Source organism: Nyctibius grandis, chromosome 2, assembly GCF_013368605.1.
Source record: "Nyctibius grandis isolate bNycGra1 chromosome 2, bNycGra1.pri, whole genome shotgun sequence".
Taxonomy (NCBI): Eukaryota; Metazoa; Chordata; class Aves; order Nyctibiiformes; family Nyctibiidae; genus Nyctibius; species Nyctibius grandis.
The window spans coordinates 98046875-98070382 of NC_090659.1; the positions used below are offsets into that span (position 1 = coordinate 98046875).

Genomic DNA, 23508 nt, shown 5'->3' on the forward strand with positions numbered 1-23508 from the left:
GACTTAACACATTGTCTATAGCTAAAACATGTGTGATTCAAAAGCAGAAGTGCTGTCTGTGTATTGCAGTCATCCATCTCCTCCATAAATCTGAAAAGGTAAAAAAAATTATTACTTACAGTCAGAGACTGAGTCATTAATGAAGATGGTGGCCTTGCTGGGTTCTCCAAGGGCAGCATTCACGGGCATCCTTAGCACAAGCTCAAACTTCTCAGTTCCTTCTAACACTGGCTGTCCAAGGTCATCCAGAATTACCACACGAAATGTCTGCATATTGACTCCAGGGGAAAAATCCAAATTATGACTGATGCCTACATAATCTACTCCAGCTACCAATGAATAGGAAAAAAAAAAATAAAATGAATAAACAGCATTACATGCAATTAAAAATAAAAATATCCATCACTAGGCAGTTAATTTTAGGTAAGCCTATTTTCTTAACATAATTTTAAAATTTGCTAAATTTTGTCAGTCATGTAAAGCAAAAATATCTTTTAACTATCTAAGTTGAACTATACAATAAAACAAGCTGATATAAGACACTTTTAGTTTAGTGATACAGGTCACAAAACAGGGCTGATTCTGTTCTGTTGTAAACCGACAGTTATTCCACTAAATCTAATAAAGTTTGTTGTAAGTGAGAAATGAAACTAAGCATAAAGCATTGAGAGAGACTCTGGAGATAAAGCAAAGTTTTTGGAAAGAAAGTTCATATTATTCTGTAACAAAGTTAGAAGTTTTGAGACTATTATGTAAAAAGGGAAGAGAAAAGGCCACTGAGCTCACTGTAAGGAAGAACTGCTGTTCAGAGGAGTTGTGTAAAACAGAATGAATGGAAACCAAAAGAATCGAATTCAGCTCAGACCATATCAGGTGGAGTCTGGCACCTCACTGTTAAAGACAGACTGCTCTGGGTTTGGCTTGCTTTTATGTTTTGTTTTGTTTTAAACAAAGCATGCCAAGCCATAATAAACCAGTGAGACGGAAGCAAACAAAACAAGATACTGACTGAAACATGACACTGTATCTTGGAACCGAAGCATTAAAGATATCTAGGACTTCAGTGAATGACTGAGTTTAAATGTTCATTTTTAGGGGAGAACAAGCAGCAGAGCTGTTGAAACAAAGCTTTGGAGGAAACCATTTCATTGAAATTGAAATAGGTTTCGAATTCTGTGAATTTGACAAAATTTGGCAAGACTAAAGGCCATTATCAGATGGGCACTTGGGTTAGAGTCTCTGCTGCTCTAGCCCAGAGCTAAGCCTCTAAGGCAGGATGTCAGGACTGGCAGCTGAGTGCAGCAGATCCACTGCTGCACTGTGCAAGCCCAAGAACCAGGTTCATGGCTTTATAAGCAGCCAGCCATGTCAGAGCTTTCAGGCTGACTAACAGACTACAGAGCCCAAGAGCTGTGCCCTTCTCAATTTTGAATCCTAAAGGTGCTGGCATAATGAATTAAGATTCTTACTGTAAGGAAATATTACTTTTTTTCGCCAGAAATAAAATAACTTAAATATGCAGGATGAGATAAAGACATCGAATCATAAAAAGCAAGTTCAGAAATGAAGTAATCATATTTTTTTCAGACTTGATAATTTTCTTTTTCATGAGAAATATGATGTTTATCATGTTATGCATCTATGATGTTTAGATACTCCTGAAATAACAGTAAAGTTTAACACAACTTTGCCTCACTGGAAATTAGTTGAGAAGATAAACTGTACTGTCCATTTACACTCAGGATAAGCATCTAAAAAAGATAACTTTTATGCTGTCTCTATATGAATGTCTTAGTTTTAAACATCGTGGTTTGTGGGGAAAAAAAAAAAGTGTACACTAACACCTGATTCTGCAGACAAAGGTTCTGTCAAAGCATCACTGAATCACACAGCTGTAGCAATCCTCTTGCTGACCAGGATACTAGACAATAATTTCTCATTGTCTACAGTAAAAATGAGCGGATCAAACTTTGCACGCTGCCAGTGATTATAACTCTGTGCTCAGAGTATGCCAATGAGGCAGTAATCAGCTGCCTTTGTGAGACAGTGTTTTATAAGAGTATCTGAAGGCATTTCTGTTAGTGATGGACTTCACAGTTGCTCCTACTCCTGTTTCTTTGAGAGAAATTCTATAACTACTTAATTTGTTCTAAGAAGAAAGACGTGCTAAGAGCAAAAGAAACACAAACTTCATCTTATGTAGTTGAATCTACATCAAGACCAAATGTACTAGCATTTGTTGTTGGGATGTATTATGAAACTAGAGCAAAACAATAACTTACCCTCTGCAGTTATTGGTTCAGATTTGCGAGACCTCACTGTAACAGACGCAGCTTTAGACAGATCAGTTCCAGTCCTCCAGACACATACCTCAATGTAGCCAGCACTCTCGTCAACATAGTATTCATCATTTCCAAAGTAGAATGCTGGTTCTGGTGAAAGAGGAATAATGTCCATAAATGTTTCTTTACCTTACGTTGAAGGTAACAAGAGAGCATAAAATCTGCATTAGACAATGGAGAGCGCTTTGCTCTTCTCAGTAACTGAAATAAAGCTTTTTTTTTTTTTTTTAAGGTTTAGAATTTTCCTGGGTATTTTTGGCTTCTTTTCAAGTACTGGTTTGCCTATTTTGGGACAGCAATTGTTATATCAGCACTGTGCTCATTTTCTTCCCTCCTAAATTTTCAACTTTGTGTGTCAGCAGGTATGAATCTGTGTGCAAAACCAAATGTGTTATCTCATTAAACTTATTTGAGATGTGTCCTGTGCACAAGCCAGAAAATTCCTTACATTTTTCACTTTGGTGCAAATAGACAAAGGTGAATATAGATAATGAAACTTAACTTGAATGTTCTCACAGATTCCTGTTGCTAAAACCAGACAGGAACATGATATATAACTGGAGCTGCTTTTGGAAATGTTTTCCAGCTAACCAAAGGGGCAAATACTTAATTTTAGTTCCCCCGCATCTAGCATTTAAAACAAAATCAATCTTATTTAATATAACTGGAATGTGAACCGTCTTTTATCTTAATATTTAAGTTCCACAGTTTATAAGAAAGAAGAGCAAAAAGCAAAGGAGTTTAAGCATTATCCCACCTAACAGACTTTTTTTTATCCTCATTTTTTCCTCCCTTTTTCAGATTTTCTACCTACAACAATTTCACAAAGTAAACAGGCTTAAGAACATAGCCCAGCTTCATCCTGGGCATATATCAGCTCCCCTTTGCAATCCTTGACATTCCTGTTTCAAACATATGAGTAAACACACACAGCGAGTGCCTCAGTTTCCCCATTGCGCAGCAGAAATCATACGTACCTTCCCCAATGGCTGGGATGTAATTTGAAGACCTACACAAATTCTCTATTTCTTTACAATTTTCTTACATTGCCCAGTGAGAATTTGTTATAATCATGAGGTTACAATATCACAAATGTGCTTGAAAATACCATACAGCATATGGCCAACTTAATTCAAATCGACAAAGCTCAAAGCAATTAATCAGTGCTCTATTAGTGGCACTATCACAGAATCACAGAATCACAGAATCAACCAGGTTGGAAGAGACCTCAGGGATCATCGAGTCCAACCATTGCCCTGACACCACTCTGTCAACTAGACCATGGCACTGAGTGCCATGTCCAGTCTTTTCTTAAACACATCCAGAGATGGTGACTCCACCACCTCCCTGGGCAGCCTGTTCCAATGTCTAATAACCCTTTCTGTAAAGAAATTCTTCCTAATGTCCAACCTGAACCTCCCCTGGCGAAGCTTGAGGCTGTGTCCTCTTGTCCTATCGCTAGTTGTCCGGGAGAAGAGGCCAACTCCCACTTCACTACAACCTCCCTTCAGGTAGTTGTAGACTGCAATAAGGTCACCTCTGAGCCTCCTCTTCTCCAGGCTAAGCAACCCCAGCTCCCTCAGCCGTTCCTCGTAGGTCATACCCTCCAGACCCTTCACCAGCTTGGTCGCCCTCCTCTGGACTCGCTCCAACACCTCAACATCTTTCTATATATAATATTTATTTTCTATAATAACAAATTGATGGAACTGAATGTATTTACTGAATAATAGTGCAAATTCATAGACCTGCCTGAGCATTATCAAGGACATCAACCTTTCCAGAATGAAAGACAAACTTGGGAGATGTCTAGCTTTGGTAGATGAAAAGGCTTTCAGTTCCAGTTTAATTTTTTTTATTCAACTTTATGTGTATTTAAATGTGCGTGTGTTTGTGTGCACAGACAGACACATATCAATCTTACGTTATTTGCCTATAGGGACTGGGTTGTCAGTAGCTGCATTTATATTTGGGACTGCAAAGGTCTCACCTGAAACATTTTTAATAGGTGAATAGTATGCACTTTCTGGACCTTCTTGTATAACTATTATTAACTTTGATGAGAATTCTGCTTATAGGGATACTGCAGAACTGGATATTAGATCTGCAAAGAAATATGCCGTTTTGGACATATAATGATCAAAAATTCTCAAGATGGACAAAGGCTCATCTAGCCTCTAGAGGTTAAACATACAGAACATCTACTAAGACCAAATGGTTACAAATGTGCTAATGGTTAAATAAATGTAGTTAAAAATATTACCAAATTTAATACATGTAATTTCTTAAACAAGTATTTTTAAGGTTAGCACACTTCTCCAAGTCTAATCTCAGTTTTATAATCCTGTTCTCTCTATACTGATGTCCAGGTAGTTCTGGAATTAGATCTGGACGTAGCTGCTCCTCATTTTAAGCACTTAAGTGAGAGGTACTCACCCTCACAGCCCGCTTGCTCTCAGTTTTCAAGAACAAGGATAAGCAATTCCAGGAGGTTTCCCAGCATAATGAGCACACAGAAAGAGAGGTGGAATGGCTCATCCACTGCAGTGAGTAAAATCTGAGGCAATCTGGAAGCATTCCCTTCTATTCAGTGACTACACAGGGAACTTAGATGACCTGCCTTAAACTAGATGGAAGATGTGAGACAAAATGTTGGTTTCTTGCAGTGTTATCCTAATGCTTGCTTTATTACTGCTGAAGAAGAATCCTCATGCACTGTTTGTTCCTGTAGTCACAGCCGAATGTAAAAATGCCTAAACCCTCAGTTAGCTTGCCTTGTATTCCAGAGAGAGTTTTTCACACTTTTTGAGGCACGTATCTTCAATGAAAGACTCATTCTGCATGGTTACCCATCCTAGGAAACAAATCCTTACAAATGTTTTGTGAGTTCATTTCCTGTAAGCTGTGCCAGTAGCTCCCCAGGGGAAGTACCAAAGCCAAGCTACTAACAGGGAAAGCATTGTCTTTCTCAGGTCATGGCTGGAAAACACTCTGCTCAATGACTGCAGGCTCACTTACAGCAGGTCTTTAATCTTGTAATCACTCTGGAGAGAGACCACAGCAAATTTAATGGTTCCTCTTACAGAAATAAGAGGAAGAGGGGGGTTTTTTGAGTATTTTTGTTTAGACCCACAGATTTCACTGGCATGAAGTTACAACAATCAGAGGAGAAAGGTTAGGAGCTTTAGTCCCAGGTTTCTTGGCACAGAAATGAAATCTTTGTCTTGCCTTTGCACTTACACTGTCAGGAGCATATATCAACTACAGCACTAGTCAGTCATCAAGCAGGAAAACAAACAGACTTCTTGTGCTGTTAGAAATAGGTCTATCTTTGAATGTATATCAGAAAATCAATGAGATGATAGCACAAAAATATTTATTTCCAAGGAGGCATTTCTTGTTAAAATGATATCCTTACAATCTGCTGTAGAGGGACATGGCAAAAGACTAGGTTGGTTGTAAGATATGCAAGGTGCCACAATCAGGTTGGACTGCCAGTGCAAATAATATGTAAGGCAGGATAGTTAGGACAAACACAAAAGAACAGACTCTTCTGTGCTGACGCCTCAATAAGCCTTAATACTAAAGTGTTTTTCAGTGATATATGGTTCCGGTGAGGTATATCTATATATATGTATATATTCTCAGGATGAGAGAAATAATAGAGGAAAACAGGATCTGACACTCTGACATATTTAGATATTGAAACTAGGAGAAGCAGTTATTACAACTGAACTCATGCTTCATCTTTTCTAGTGGTGTTAAACCGTTTATTTCTAAAAGCTTTTGCCTTCCTTCTCTCCATGCACAGTACAAACAAGGCTATGATGTGAATATTATGCATTGCTAGAGCTAGCAGAAATCTGTTGTGGTAATGCAGAAGGTGCAAAACAGTGCTTTGTAAGCTTACCAGCCTGTTCTGGTTTAGTCTAGACATGCTAGTGCATGCTGAGTCCAAATTAATGAGCCCTGATGGCTGACACAGCTAATCAGCTTGGACGTAACAACAGACAAACATGGCCAGATTTTCTCTGGACCTGATGCAGCTCATACCCAGACAATGTATATGTCCTTACACAACGCTTACTTGCATTTCAGTATTACAGCTAGCATTAAATAACTGAGCTGCTGAGCCTATATTTAACACAAGAGACTCCACTGTCCCAAACGTGAAGTGGGTGAGTTGTAGATAGACCAGTTAAGAACAAGAGCTCCATTAGATTTGAGAAGAAATGGGCATTTACTGTTTAATAGCAGTAAAGGTCAACTTCTGTAATCTCTCTCATATATGCATGTTAATGGGAGCAAAAGAAAAGCTCAGAAAAACTGTCCATTACAAAAAAATTATATTATGATATTATCAAAGAGGATTTTAACATCTGAAACTAGGTAGCACCATTCTACAGCTATTTACACATACTTGAAGTTATGCAAGCAACTGAGCTTACATTTAGCACAATGAATTTAATTTGCCAAGTCACTTATTTTTGCTGAATGCTGTAGCAGCAGGGGCCACGACTATAGTCAGAGCTCAGTTCTGGAGCAGGTACCTATTGTGTAAATGCCAATAGCTTTTTATTTGATGTGGTCAAAACACATTACTTTTCAAACTCATACGTTGTAAACTTAAGAGCTTTCATCTTCTTAGCACTGTTGTCATAACTTTTGCAATCAAAAAGTAAATTCACCTCAGAATCAAAATTACTAGTTGCAGCCAAATTGCCACACACAGTATCTCAAGCAAATAATGTCTACATCTACATTTGTCTCAACAGCTCATTTCTGTCTAGCAACTTACAATGATTTTTTAAAGGATACTGCAAACATTATAAAAGGTAAAAGGACAGACTCAAATTAATGCAACCTTTACCAAATCCAGTTCTATTTTGTATGAAAAACACAAATTTTTTTTTTTTAATCTACAAAGGCAATGCCATACATTGACTGGACTGGTTCATCCCTGAATTACTCTCATTTTATGCAATTTAACCCAGTAATTTCAGTAAAGTAACGCTGTGTGAATCAAGATCAATAGCTGCTATGAACAACATTATATATGATTCACTTTTAATTAATTTATGATACATACTAATTCAGTGTAGACCTTTCCATTTTAACTCAGCTTTTATGTTTAAGTGCTTCAGTTTCTCTACACACAGTACCATCACAAGCAGCATCTGCCTAGCAGGCCTGGAATGTACATCTAACCTCCCTGCTACATGAATAAGTAAAAATCAAATGGCAGCAAAGTAGCACAGTAAAGGAAGCAGACTACAGCCCTAGCTGCAAGACTGAGGGTGGCAGTAAGATGGCTACAGTGATGCCCCACCTCTGGTCACCTACTCTTTCCTTCTCTTGTCAGTCCCATCCCTGCTGCAAGGACAGCCTGCAGCGTACTTTACAGCCTGAAGAACTGAGCTAATTCTGATTTTGCTTAACTTCAGGTTGCAATTCATAATGGTTCAGTAATAACCAGATGAGCTGTAGAGTATGCCTGAATCACGTAGAGTAAAGATATCTCAGTGCATGAAGCCAGCTGTAGCTCAACTTGTTCAAGACATGTGACTTTAAAGTGAAGATGAATTTTTCATCAATTAGTTAACTATTATGTACAAAATGGTAATGAACAGTCTTAAGCTGTCTGGCATTTCAGGAGAAAGGCCAGTGTGTGAGGTTGACTGTTATAAGTGACCTTCTCTTGGAAGCAGTTAATTTACCTTTGTTGATTTGCTGAGAAACTTTGTTACCTTTCCAAAATACCAAATTCATATATATGTGAACTAACATATAGGAGATATGTTAGTGAAAATATTTACTAGTAGAAGTAGTATTGTTATGATCATTGCATGCACTCTCAGGATATAACCTACAGACTTTGATATCACTGGAACTATCACAGGTGTCAGAGAAGCTTTTCCTGTTTAGATTCAGAGGACAGGGCTAAAAGATTTTTCCTGCTACAAGAACAACAAGCTCCAATCTCTTGCTCAAACTGTTATAATGCAGATAATTGCCTCATTTACCAATGTAAATAAAAATATAAAGACTAATAGGTGAAGAAACAAACACTTTGGAATTTGGGGACACACCCAAATGTGATGGTATTGCCTGCAGCAACCATCTGATTTTCACATACCGTTTTCCTACTGGCTAGACCTCCCACAAAGTGTGAAACCAACACAGAAACTTCTACATGTTCTATTTTTAAAAAAGAATGAGATTATTTTTATGGAAGAGGCCCAGGAAATGGCATCAGTAACAAATTCTCAATGTACTGATGAAACAGAGGCAGGCAGATAAATGGGAAGGCTTGGCAGTAGTATTTAAATATACCACACACAAGGTACCTCACAAGGAGACCAAGCATGAAGGAGCTCACAGTCCATGATTCACGCATGAGATAACAAATGAGGACTCCTACAAACAGAAATGGTAGGAGAAGCTGAGCAGCATTTTAGAAATCAGGCTACATAAAGATATAGCACGTAGCCATTTCTAAATAAGTTTTTCACATTTTAATTGAGTAATCAGTTTATTACTGGGCCTTGTAGAAAAAGCAGTCCATAGAAAGGGTCTGAGTGTAATAAGTATATCTGCAAAAACAGAGGTTTTCTGAGAAGAATCTTTTCAATTTTTCTCTCCCAGTGTGTTCCTAATGCCTACATTCATATCAAGAAACATAACCACAAAATCGCAATCTCTTATTCTATTAATATTTTCTTTATAATACCTTGTAACATCATCCACTTAAATCATGACCCTGATCTCTAAGATTTTAAAGCCCAAAGTCATAGTCATGACAAGTATGTTTTCTCCCCAGCTGAGACTTCCACTGGTTGGCAAGTAGTACTAGTAAGGCTTTTGAATGCTAAACAAGCATTTTGTTGTTCGGTAATGAGAGCTGATTGGAAGATGGTGAGGAAATTGTGGAGACTCAATAGCAAAGACAGAATTCCTGGACCTTCATAAAAGTAAATGCATGCTGAAAACGGGTAAGCTCCTTATGCAATGAAAGCTATTAGACTTTGAGAAAAAGGATATAACAATATTATAAAGATCAAAATATATCCAAATTATGCATTTTCTGAGGGTAATTTTTAATAGAATCACAGAATGGTTTGGGTCAGAAGGGACCTTAAAGATCATCTAGTCCAACCCCCTGCCATGGGCATGGACATTTTTCACTAGATCAGGTTACACAAAGCCCCATCCAACCTGACCTTGAACACATCCAATGATGGGGCATCCACAACTTCTCTGGGTAACCTGCTCCAGTGTCTCATCAATCTCATCATAAAAGAATTCTTCCTTATGTCCAATCTAAATCTACCCTCTTTCTGTTTAAAACTATTGCCTCTTGTCCTGTCACTACAGGCCCTGGTAAGAAGTCTCTCTCCATCTTTCTTATAAATCCCTTTTATATATTAAAAGGCTTCAATAAGGTCACACAGAATCACAGAATGTTAGGGATTGGAAGGGACCTCGAAAGATCATCTAGTCCAATCCCCCTGCCGGGGCAGGATTGCCTAGACCATATCACACAGGAACGCGTCCAGGCGGCTTTTGAATGTCTCCAGAGAAGGAGACTCCACAACCTCTCTGGGCAGCCTGTTCCAGTGTTCAGTCACCCTTACAGTAAAGAAGTTTTTCCTCAAATTTAAGTGGAACCTCCTGTGCTCCAGCTTGCACCCATTGCCCCTTGTCCTGTCAAGGGATGTCACTGAGAAGAGCCTGGCTCCATCCTCTTGACACTTGCCCTTTACATATTTATAAACATTAATGAGGTCACCCCTCAGTCTCCTCTTCTCTAAGCTAAAGAGACCCAGCTCCCTCAGCCTCTCCTCATAAGGGAGATGTTCCACTCCCTTAATCATCTTCGTGGCTCTGCGCTGGACTCTCTCTAGCAGTTCCCTGTCCTTCTTGAACTGAGGGGCCCAGAACTGGACACAATATTCCAGATGCGGCCTCACCAGGGCAGAGTAGAGGGGGAGGAGAACCTCTCTCGACCTGCTGACCACACCCCTTCTAATACACCCCAGGATGCCATTGGCCTTCTTGGCCACAAGGGCACACTGCTGGCTCATGGTCATCCTGTTGTCCACTAGGACCCCCAGGTCCCTTTCCCCTACGCTGGTCTCCAACAGCTCTGTCCCCAACTTGTACTGGTACATGGGGTTGTTCTTGCCCAGATGCAGGACTCTACACTTGCCCTTGTTATATTTCATTAAATTTCTCCCCGCCCAACTCTCCAGCCTGTCCAGGTCTCTCTGAATGGCTGCGCAGCCTTCCGGCGCATCAGCCACTCCTCCCAGTTTTGTGTCATCAGCGAACTTGCTGACAGCGCACTCTAATCCCTCATCCAAGTCATTAATGAATATATTGAATAGAACTGGTCCCAGAACCGACCCTTGCGGAACTCCGCTAGACACAGACCTCCAACTGGACTCTGTCCCGCTGACCACTACTCTCTGGCTTCTTTCCTTCAGCCAGTTCACAATCCACCTCACTACCCGATCATCCAGACCACACTTCCTCAGTTTAGCTGCGAGGATGCTGTGGGAGACCGTGTCAAACGCTTTACTGAAATCGAGATAGACCACATCCACAGCTTTACCATCATCTATCCACCGGGTTATGTCCTCATAAAAGGCTATCAAGTTGGTTGAGCAAGACTTCCCGTTGGTGAAGCCATGCTGAGTGCCCCTAATGATCCTCCTATCCTTCATGTGCCTAGAGACAGCACCAAGAACAAGTTGCTCCATCACCTTTCCAGGGATGGAGGTGAGGCTGACCGGTCTATAGTTACCCGGGTCCTCCTTCCTGCCCTTTTTGAAGACTGGAGTGACATTCGCTTTCCTCCAGTCCTCAGGCACCTCTCCTGTTGCCCATGACTTAGCAAAGATGATGGAGAGTGGCCTAGCAATGACTTCCGCCAGCTCCCTCAGCACCCGCGGGTGCATCCCATCAGGGCCCATGGATTTATGGATGTCCAGGTTGCTTAATTGGTCCCTGACCCAGCCCTCATCAACCAAGACAGATTCCTCCTCTATCCTGACTTCTTCTGAGGCCGCAGGGGTCCAGGGCTCCTCAGGACAGCCTCCAGCAGTATAGACAGAGGCAAAGAAGGCATTCAGTAACTCCGCCTTCTTTTTATCCTCTGTCTCCAGGGCCCCCACCTCATTCATCACTGGGCCTACATTGCCTCTAGTGTTGGCTTTACCTGCAATGTATTTGAAGAAGCCCTTTCTGTTGTCCTTGACCTCTCTTGCAAGGTTTAATTCCAAGGAGGCCTTAGCTTTCCTAGTTGCCTCCCTACATCCTCTGACAACAGACTTATATTCCTCCCAAGTGGCCAGCCCCTCCTTCCACGATCTGTACACCTTCTTCTTCCACTTGAGTTTGCCCAGCAGTTCCCTGTTCAACCATGCAGGTCTCCTGGTACCTTTCCTTGACTTCCTACCTGTTGGGATGCTCTGATCTTGAGCTCAGAAGAAGCAGTCCTTGAAAGCTAACCAACTATCTTGGGCCCCCTTACCTTCTAGTACCCTGTCCCATGGGATTTCCCCTAGCAATTGCTTGAAAAGGCCAAAGTTGGCCCTCCTGAAGTTCAGGGTTGTGATTCTGCTAGCTATTCTGTTCCTGCCACATGAGATCCTGAACTCTACCATCTCATGGTCACTACAACCAAGGCTGCCCTCAACCTTCACCGCTTCAACCAGACCCTCCTTGTTAGTGAGGATAAGATCCAGCAGCGCTCCTCTCCTAGATGGCTCATGCACCATTTGCATCAGAAAGTTATCATCAACGCACTGGAGGAACCTCCTGGACTGGGGATGGCTGGCTGAGTAGGCCTCCCAGCAAATATCAGGGTAGTTGAAATCCCCCACGACAACCAGACCCTGTAATTGCGAGACTGCTCTCAGCTGCCTGTAGAAGGCCTCATCACCCTCCTCATCCTGATCTGGTGGCCTGTAATAGACACCCACAACAGTATCACCCCTGCCAGCCTGCCCCTTAATTCGCACCCACAAACTCTCAACTCGCTCCTGATCTGCCTCTGGACAGAACTCAATACATTCTAGCTGCTCACTCACATAAAGGGCAACTCCACCACCTCTCCTTAGCGGCCTGTCTTTCCTGAACAGGACATAGCCATCCATGACCACATTCCAATCATGCGAGGCGTCCCACCAAGTCTCAGTAATTGCCACTAGATCATAGCCCCCCGACCGAACACGGATTTCTAACTCCTCCTGCTTATTCCCCATGCTGCGTGCATTGGTGTACAGGCATTTCAGGGAGCGAGCTGGGCACACCGATTTCGTCCCAGAATCACCCCCTGATTTCACCCCAGGGGGATGGGGGGCTTCCTGGTCTACCTCAACACTAGAGCATTGCCCCAGTGGTGCAAGCCCAGCTACCACCCCATCCCCCTTCGAATCTAGTTTAAAGCTCTCCGAATGAGCCCTTCCCGGAGGTCTTCCCGGAGCCTTCTCTTCTTCAGGCTGAACAACCCCAACTCTCTCAGCCTGTCTTCACAGGAGAGGTGCTCCAGCCCTCTGATCATTTTTGTGGCCCTCCTCTGGACCTGCTCCAACAGGTCCATGTCTTTCTTGTACTGGGTACCCCAGAGCTGGATGCAATACTCCAGGTGGAGTCTCACAAGAGTGGAGAAGAGGGGGACAATCACCTCCCTTGACCTGCTGGTCACACTTCTTTTTATGCAGCCCAAAATGCGATTGGCTTTCTGGGCTGCAAAGTGCACATTGCTGGCTGATGTCCAATTTTTCATCTACCAATATCCCCAAATCCTTCTGTGCAGGGGAGGATATCATCCATCCCCCAGTCTGTACTGATATTGAGGATTGCCCCAACTCAGGTGCAGGACCTTTCACTTGGCCTTGTTGAACTTCATGAGGTTTGCACAGGCCCACTCCTCAAGCCTGACAAGGTCCGTCTGGATGGCATCCCTTCCCTCAAGCCTATGAACTGCACCACTCAGCTTGGTGTTGTCTGCAAACCTGCTGAGGATGCACTCAATCCCCCTGTCTATGTCATTGATGAATATTTTAAATAGTATTGGTCCCAGTACGGACCCTTGAGGAACACCACTCATTAGTGGTTTCTGTTTGGACATTGAAACATTGAGTGTAACTATTTGGATGAAGCCACCTAGCTAATTTCTTATCCAACAGTCCACCCATCAAATCCACATATCTCCAATTTAGAGGTAAGAATGTTGGGGGACTCTGTGTCAAAGGCCTTGAAGAAGTTTAGGTAGATGACATCTGTAGCACTTCCTTTGTCCACTGATGCAGTCACTCCATCATAGAAGGCCACTAGATTAGTGAGGCACGATTTGCTCTTGGTGAAGCCATGTTGGCAGTCTCTAATCACTTCCCTGTCTTCTGTATGTTTCTACATATCTTCCAGAAGGATCTGTTCCATGATCTTACCAGGCACAGAAGTGAGGCTGTTAAATTCACTTTAACCAAATGAATTACAAATCTGAATCTTATCAAAGTAGCAAATGTGTTTGGTTTCATTGAAGAATAAATGAAGAAGGGAGGCACTATTATTATAACTATCACTACTACAAATGGTGCATAGAAGAGGAATAGCATAACCAAGAAATGTAAAAAACTTTGTTTTCCTGGTGGTTGTTGGTATTTGTGTATCATTTCTGGCACAGCTTGTACCACATTTTGAAAAGAAATTTCTGATCCTATACATTCTTGTTATTAAATCTGCTCCTCTGCCTATATGCATACACAGACTTTCCTAGATTGGAAACATCTTGACCATATCAGAAGAGAGGATAAGAAAGACACTGCCCCAATTCTGACTTTAGATTTTTGTACTTTTTCTGTTCAGTCGCAATGCTAGTTGAGTTTGCTTAACTGGCAGAAACAATTTCTTATAGGCTTTTCTGCCCACATACAATGAGAACACATTTAGCCCACTGAGGACTGAGAAGAAAAATATGCAAGAGATCTTCCATGCTCCCTTTACAGGAGCTAATGTTGAGGATGGGACTTGGCAGAGAAGACAGAGCAGAAGTGAAAATAGAACAACAGCCAGACTTATCAGACCACAAAAGCAGAGCTCTAATGACAGAAAATATGCTCTGCTGTATGTTAAAAGTTCTTGAATTCTCTCTTTTGGACTTCTGACACCATTCGTGTGGGAGGAAAAAGAGTTGCCTGACAGACAGCAATGTGAGATAATAACTGAGTTAATCCTTTGAGGATTTACACATTCAAAAGGAGAATCAATGTCATTAAAGCCCAATGGCGTACACTGGTTACCCTGTTGTTCAGTATCATTTGGGTCTTCAAAGACTGATGAGCAAAATGGCAAAGTCTCAGTATAAGGAGCTTCAGAGGAAGCGAGATGATCTGAAGAAACCTTAGGAAAATTGAATGCACCAAGATGTCATACACAACTTGATTATCCAAATCTTAAACACACAAAGCACTCTCTAGGTCACTAAATTCACTCCCTACAATCACAAGCAACCAAGAACAAATGATTAATTTAGAATGGTTTGCTAGGCATTCATTACATTTTCGAACAGTTTACAATAAATATAAGATCTGCAGTACAAAGACCAAAGCCATAAAAAATACAACATGCTACAGGAAGACAGGAGAAAGATTTTCAATGTACTCTTGAGTGAACTGTCATCAAAATAATGATCCATTAGGCTCTGGAAAACAACATTGGTACATGTAAGAACATAACTTCATTTAACTCATTCTAGATTTAACAGAAAGTATCAATTTTCTACACTTCATATAATTTTGTACCTTCTGCTTATCAACTGTTTTATGTGCTTTGAGTACAAAACTCAAAAGCTGTTCTCTATATTTCAACACTTTCCTAGAAATGCTACTATAATTCACATAGAACTGTAATAATGCATATGTAAGCTAACCATTTAAGAACCTTCAGTATTGATGGCTTAGAGATATTCTGCTCCATCAGCTGAGTCCTCTATCGTAAAGGAGGCATCTGAAATAGATGTGACAAAGTACTGTCTAGAGGTCATGCTCTGTCCTCCTTACCTATCAAAGGAGCCTAGATCCTAAAGTTGGACTATATACCTAGTTATTAAGCAGCTAAGTGAAGATGGGATTAATCCAACATCTGTAGTTCATATATATATATATATAATGTGTGAGTATGTACCTGCATACACACACATATAATAAACTGTCAGTAACAGACAATGCTAGAAAAGCAAATCATAGATGCACCTGGTTGCCTCTATAGAATACCCTACTGTAAGATAAGACATTAATTTATTTCTGTGATAGACAGCAAACAGGGACTTTCCGAAATCTTTAAGGCTATCATCATAAATTGAACATTTTTTACTCTGTTGAACTGGTGATAATAAGAAATCATCAGTAAAGAAAACTGGGAGTATAACATGTCATAAATTGGCTGTCTTCCATTTTTCCCCTTGATTAGTTGCCAATCTGGCCACCTGCCACAGACTGGGGAAAGGGGAAGGATCACATAAAGATTTTACCTAATGAGGGACAAAAGAAGTTAAAAGCTGCACAGAAGTGCTGGAGGCATCAGACCCACAGGCACTGGAAAAATAGAAAAGGGAGAAAGTAGTCAAAGATGGCTGTACAGAGGGAAAAATAACTAGTTTGTTATTTTAGTCATCTCCAGAGAATGGTGAAGGATACTTAGCCAAATCATTACTCCAGTCTGTAATATAACACTGGGCATGTTCTGCCGACAGCGTTCACGTTGTAACTAAAATTGGACAACTAGACTAGCAGATATTAACTATGAAGATTAACCAACCAGTTCAAGGTTATGGCACACCTATTGTCAAAAAGAAGAACACACATTTGATCGCCTGCCTCGAAGGCCAGTGGAAATAAGGAGATTCCAGATAGCCTCGTGGGATAAGGATGTCTGCATGACAAACCATGTTACTAATAGAATATTTAATTATCATCAGCTGGAAATTTGGCTCAGTACACACACTGAAAGTTAGTTGAAACTGTATGACTACTGGGAGACAATGCAAAGCATATATTTATAACGTAACATTGCAGTGCTGACTTTCTGCCTCTTTTTATGCTACTGATAGTAAACGTCAATAGGGACTATAATACTGCAAGCAAGGTGGAGAAGTCCTAGTGGCTACTGATTTCCAGAACACGGTCTAAGGATTTCCAAAATTTAATTAACTGTCGGGGGAGTGACAGCAAGTGTTTTAATGAAATATCCAGCAGACTAAAGAACTAATCTGTTCTGTTTGACCTCTAACATTGGCTATTTGCATTATCATACCATCATCCAGTTTACTCAGCTGTAAAATATTCCCAGATAGTGTTGTCCTCTATCATGGGGATGATATGAGTGATCCATTCTGCTGAGTAGGTGTAAAGAAAATGGCAAGCAAACCTCCAACATAAACTGGAGTCCTTTGTTTTCCCAGCCTTGATGTAGAAATGTCAAGAAGTCTGAACTCCTGCTTACCCATCTAATGTGAAAGAACTGGAACAAATGTATTTAATGTACTTCCTGCTGTGAACAGCATGAGGCTTCAACAATTCCACTAAGGTAAGATGACTGTTTGTCAGCCTGGCTGTAAGGCTGTATGCTCTCATGGCAACACTAAATACAGTAGCATGGAATTAAAGTCACTATGGAAGATAGCCACTGACAAAAAACTTGAAGCAATCAAAATAATTGTAAGCATTATCCTCCTAGCTGCAAACTTCCAGCTCTGCCTTCATCACACCTATTTTCTTCCATTTTCCACGTGTGATCACAAACCAAGAGTTTAAAATTTGCCCACAATACAAAACAGAGTAAGTAACAAAGAGTCCAAACCAGCAGCCTGGCAATCAAAAAAACATTTGACTAGGAGAGAGCAGAGCTTTGACTGCAGGCCTTGTTGCAAGGACTAAAGAATTTGTACCAGACTTGTGGCACACAATACAGCAACACTGTCAGTGTTGGAACCAAATTACAGGCTCTTCATTCACAGACAAATACTAACAAAACAGTTTGATCTCATTTTTTCTCTGTATATGTGAAATGGCTTCAGAGTCACAGCTTCAGCTGGAAAAACAGAGTGCCTCCAGGCTGATCTTGTGTAGTTGTTAAGTGCCTGGGGATTAAGGCATTTCCATGGAAGACCAGGGTCTGAGTGTTTTCAGGGTCTGAGACTAAACTCCAGGACTCCTTTCTCCAAGGGGAATGAAAAGTGCACAGCAACCTTCTCTTCCTTTTCCTAGATGCATAATAATGATCTATTATGTAAAGTGCCTTCTCCAAATGAGCTTTATGCTGAATCCTATGCTCTTCATGCAGGATAGGTATGTCCTGAGACAATCAACTGACCTCAAATTCTTCAGGGATTTCTGTTCATCCCCCAAATCCTTGAGAGGCGTGAAGACAAGTAGTTCAGCCCATCAATTCTAGCTAGATTTAGCAACACAAGTTCACATCTGTATGGAAAATGGTTGATTTTTTTTGTTTGTTTTTGGATTTTATCTTGAACATCTAAATACCTATTGAAACATTCTTCAGCATTCATTTCTTTAGATTTCAACAAGATTATTTTACGATTTTCTTTAGAAATCATAATTATTTTATGAAGCAGGAATAGCTATGTATCTCTTTGTTGTTTAATGGCATTTCATAGTAGGAGCTGTTTTATCACAAAATTAGAAAAAATTCCTTCCTTCGTGCCCAGTAGTCCTTACGACTTTGGGATGAATGGCAAATTAAATTTCTAAGGGTAGGGTTTATATGTACTGTCAGAAATCAATGTATGCAGATGCACCAGGTACTCACAGTGATCGATCTCAAGGGTTTAGATACTTCTCCTAGGATGGGATGGTTTCTGGGAGTACATCTCTCTTTTCATTAACTGTAGAAGGATCCTGGCATAGCCTGCTTGAATGAGATGTCTAAATGTATAGATGGCTAATATCGAGTGAGATTACTGCCACCCCAGAAATGGATGATTTGCACAGGTCTTTCCCCTGAATGTTTTTCTTCCAGTGGTTCATGGTTAGTAACTATCACCTCTGACTCAAACAGATCCATGTTTTTATTTTTTAGTGCTTAAACTGTAGTGACACGTGTAACTTTGAATCCAATATTTCCATGCACAATCTACTTTGCTGTGTATTTCATTAACTTAATCTTTTTCTTCTTTTCTATCTGTTTCCAACTTCAGGACTGATCAGGAAAAGTCCCTTCCAAATTAAGAAACGTTTCAACAGCAGCATCAATTTTAAAATCACCTTTCACAATATATAAATATACCTGTGCATGTTCTACATACTATGATTTTTTTTCAGATTTTGCTTTGGCAGCACAGAACAACTGTATAATCCTCAATTAAAGTATTCTTTTGCCAGGAATTTCTTTAATATATTCTGGTTCACTAGAAAGTTGAGCACACCTCTTTTACTTTTTGTTTATTGTCATGATTGTATTAGCAACTCAGCTATTTTAGTTAGACCCTAGAGGCCTTCTCTAGAAATAAAAGAAGAAAAGACTTTGATGATAGGTACTGAAGGTGAATGTTTCCTAATTAACTTGCATTGAATGCCAGAGGAGATAAGGTAATGTTGCTAGTGCTGACTTGACTTCCATAGGAAAGATCTCATGTAGTTCTATTAAACTTTGACCTTTGATGTTTGTATCTTTTGACCTGAAGAAGTCAATGCATAATGTTAATCCAGTCACAGTACTTGAAGAAATCACAACGTAATGACATGCTGTGACATTCGCCCAAAGAAACTTTGTTAAGTAGATGAATTTAAACAAACAATGAGACAAAAATATATCAGTAGATGTGAAGAGACTAAAGTGGACTACAGAATTTAGTGTGATAACAATACTATAGCTCACAGGCTATTATATATGTGCTAAAGCTTTTATTCACCTCTATCTTAGGCATTTTCTGAATTAAAATTTATTGTTAAAAGCTACAGAAAATGCTTTTTATTTCACATAGCACACTGTATTTTGTGCACTGCAAACAATAATAATGAATGCTGCTTAAAATCACCCGCTTATTCACGCAGAATTTCAATTGTGACTGTCAGGGTGTTAAACTGCTCACACGTTACATAAATACGTGTGTATATACACCATCTGAAATAAGCATATATATATTTATAGGTGTGTGAATACATAAATAAATATATAAGGTATAACTTATAATTTATCTACTCTATATTCTCTACTCTGGTTTGTATAGAACAGGCAGCGCAACAGATCTCAGATTAAACAAAATGCATATAGACTTCTCTGTTACCATGCATTATGTTTTTGTACAAACTAAAAGCATGTGGTAGAAAACTTTACCAGTTAAGTGAACTGTCAGTAAGTTTTTGAAGGCTCTGGAATTTTTTATGGGAGTACTTTCACTGATACAGAAAGCAACAAAGGAGTTCTGTCACACTATTTCAAATATGACATATGCAACATTTTGGGTGGAATAAGACAAGTGAATGTTTGTAAAAAATGACCCAAATGCATCCTTCAAAGCCCCCTTATTTTTGAATATCAAAAATATTGTTTACTCTTACCAACAAATGTAGACGTTTCAGTTGTTACATAATGAAAATGTTCTACTCTAATGTCCCAAACACTTCCCCATGTCATCTTCATTAATAAATCCCATAAGATTATTATTATTTGTTAAATAATTCCTGTTTAAAAGTTTGTAGCATTGAGGCAAGTTGTGCTCACAGATGCAGGAAAATTAGACTTAAAACTGAACAGTGGTATACAAACCAAAATACTTCTCATGTTTTCTAATAGCAGTGTGGGAGTTTCATAACCTGTTAAGTTCTATACTATATTGTGATTTATTAACTTTCGTCATTTCTTATTCAAAGTCACTCTAGGTTACTGTTAAAATGATGGTATAAGCCTATGAATGACAATATCTTATTCTAAATGCTAAAAAAAGTATATAAAAGTGTGCCCTCCCAGGCACTGATGTTCCCACTGAAGTTAGATGCTCTAATTTCAGCTCATTTCAGTTTTAAATGACCTCTTGGAGAAACACTCTCCCGATCCCAAACTTTCAGTATACATTTTAAGCAGTCAGAACACCTTCAAAAGCTGGGTAATCAGCTTCTTCATGGATATATTTTTTTATAGCTACTCTCCCAATATTCTATACTCTGCTATCTACAAACTGTAGAGTTCATGAAATTCATCAAAATTATTCAAAAAATCAAACCGTTGTAAAAAACCTACACAAATAAATCTGTATTTACTATCACAGCAAAGTCAGATAAACATATTTCTATTTCAGCTTGCATTCGATATATGATCCATTACTTTACAAGAAGTGCTATTTCAAAATGTTCTATTCATTAATACTACATGATTACTCAAATGCTCCACAGAGAAAACAAAGTCACCTCTGTCACAGGATTACAGAAATTTCAGGCAGACTGAGTATTTACGATGCAATTAGATGGGTGTCAACTTCCTGCCTTTAAGAGCTGCCTTTTATATCCTTAACCAGGGAGAAATCACTGTGCTGATAATAACTGTCTATCTTGGCATCAGACTTTCAAAGAGTACTGTACGATATAATTCCTCACATTAGTCTTCAGGAAATACGACCGTGTCACAATAGATGGTTTATGGCCTCATAGAGAGGACTAAAATAGCTTAGAAGTATTCATTTCACAGAATTTACATTTGAGGTGTCAGCCTCCAAACTCCATGCATAAATGAGGGTAATTGTACCAGGAAACCTTTTTGCTACCACTCCTAGAAAGAGAGTTGCCACTCTGATGCTAGGGACACTAAAAGAGAGGCTTGAGGCTGTATTAATGTTTACATGTATTTTCCAAAGCAGTTGGTGATAACAGTGTGCTGATTCTACTCTTCCTTAGCCACAGACCTCTCTAATCACCACCAGAAATGTCCCATTCAATGCATCAATGCTATTGACCACTTGAACAAAGGACATTACTCTGTTATCAATTCCTTACAGAGGGGATTTCTAAAGAAACATTACTGTCTTTTGAACATTTGCTTTATTAAAAAGACATAGGAAGCATATATGGACACTTCTAGGCAGAAATTTAAATGCAGTATCAAATCAGAAGGAATCTAGCTTGCCTCTTAGCAGCTGCTAGATGGCTTCTAGTCCATGAGGGCCACCAATACGGCCTTTTGAGCATAATGCAATGGGCCTGAAGGCTTTGTGGACACAACCTCAGAATCACACATATAAGGGTGCCCATGTACGGTGACATTTTGGATTACACTTGTTACTGTGATAGAATGGAAAGGTGCATCTCCTCACTCTCAGTTTGCTCATGTGGTTTTCTCAAACCATAAAATATCAATACTAAACTCTTTAAAAACCCACACAGCTTTCTAACAGTATTTTCACATCTCAAGATGGAAGCAGCGTGTGTTTTAACCACCAGGAAGAAGTGCAAAAATCCAACTTCCACATGCTGATTTCAGTGTGATGCTACCTGTATTTTCTGTCCTGGACTGGGAATAACACTTTATTACATGATGTCTTACCATCATCCTTGTCAGGTACAATGGTAATTCGAGTGCTTGGGAATTCTGCACCAATTCTTCCACCCATCGGCATACTCAGCAAAACATCAAAGGTCTCAGCCTCTTCATATAAGGAATCATCTATGATGACTATCCGACACATTTTTTCTCGTTCGTCTTTGTCAAAACGTAAAATGCTGTTGTGATCCTCAGGCCTGGATATGTAGTCAGAGTAAGAAAGTACAGAGGTTGGGGCAGTGCCAGATGCTGTTCCTGTGGCATAAAATGAAAACAGTCACTGTATGTACCATGGTTATAATGATCCCCTCACAGAGGCTGAATTTTATTGTCATTATCTTGTGATTTCTGTTTACTTTTAGGTGATAAGATGGGCTGAAACCTCTGACCAGGCTACATTTCTGAAGTCCCTGGACAAACTACTTCTGCTATATGATGCAATGCAAGCACATGGCTCCTCAAACTCATTTGCAGTTTTTCAGTCAGAAGGAATATTGTAGTCTATCACAAGAGACACAGATTGGACAAAGGAGACCCTGTGAGGACTACAAATTAACTCCTTTAGTATATTTTATCAATTGAAGATATCAGTGAACCAGAAATTAACTATAAACAGAATTTGATGAAAACAAATTATTTTTATTTCAGATCACCTCATCAAAAATGTTGCTTTATCTCTTCAGATGAAAAATAACAATAAAAGCACAGGTGTGGAAACTTCATGCTCTGTGTGGATATCATCAATAGGAGATTGACAGATAGAGGGAAGAGAAGGATGACAATTAAGCAAAATTATTTTATACCAATTTTTTCAAGATACAAACAAGTAAAGGATATCCTAGAAAATCACTGCAGTGCTTTCAGCTCTGATCACTTTCAGATATATGAGGCTGCATATAAAAATCTTGCATAAAGAACACAGATCCTCTTCACCTCCTAACAAACAGCAGAAATTTGGAACATGATGATTTTTCTGCTGTATTCAATAATACTCTCAGACAGATTGCAAATGAATACATTTCCAGTTGAGACAGCAGATATTTAGATAAGAAAGTAATTAACAGAGTTATAAACAATTTTATTATGCAATAGATGGAAGAATTCTTTTTACTTCTCTGTCTCTTTTCCATTTTTGCCTTTTTTTTTTCTCTAGTAGATTCTGTTACCTTGTTGTGTGTAGCAGATAACCATCAGTTCCTGGCTCACATCTCCACTTCTTCTAACTGGAATAAATAATTCACCAACATCTTCTTCAACAGTATACGTAGACTGAGGAATAAAGACAGTTGATTCTGCAAAGAACAGACATGCTTGTTTATGTAGATTTATGGCCTCATAAAGTCACCTGTAAAATAGCTAGGAGCATTTTAGCATATTCTAAAGTGCAATAAATAACTCGTATTTATCAGCAATGGCACTAAATTTTAAGAAAAACTTGGAAGGTTTAAGAAGTTCAGTTTCTTAGTCTTTCAGAAATGGAAAACAAAATCAGATCATTAAGTCTGAATTCACAAGTCCTTACTAAGTAGTTTCTAATGTGACTAGTTTACTTACCTAGTGTTAATGGTGCAACACAGTGTTTGGAGAATTTGTCCACAAGGTCAATATA

At 39.5% G+C, this 23508-nt stretch overlaps 1 protein-coding gene across 1 annotated transcript in view; it reads right to left on the reverse strand.

The window, feature by feature from the left end:
* FREM2 (FRAS1 related extracellular matrix 2) overlaps nucleotides 1-23508 on the reverse strand; it is a 158926-nt gene that overhangs the window by 39425 nt on the left and 95993 nt on the right. Inside the window, exons 5-8 of the mRNA XM_068425504.1 lie at nucleotides 23066-23191; nucleotides 21903-22154; nucleotides 2283-2432; nucleotides 120-329 (exon numbers count right to left, since the gene is read on the reverse strand). Of these exons, the coding sequence (XP_068281605.1) occupies nucleotides 120-329; nucleotides 2283-2432; nucleotides 21903-22154; nucleotides 23066-23191 (738 nt within the window). The remainder of the gene's footprint in view (nucleotides 1-119; nucleotides 330-2282; nucleotides 2433-21902; nucleotides 22155-23065; nucleotides 23192-23508) is intronic.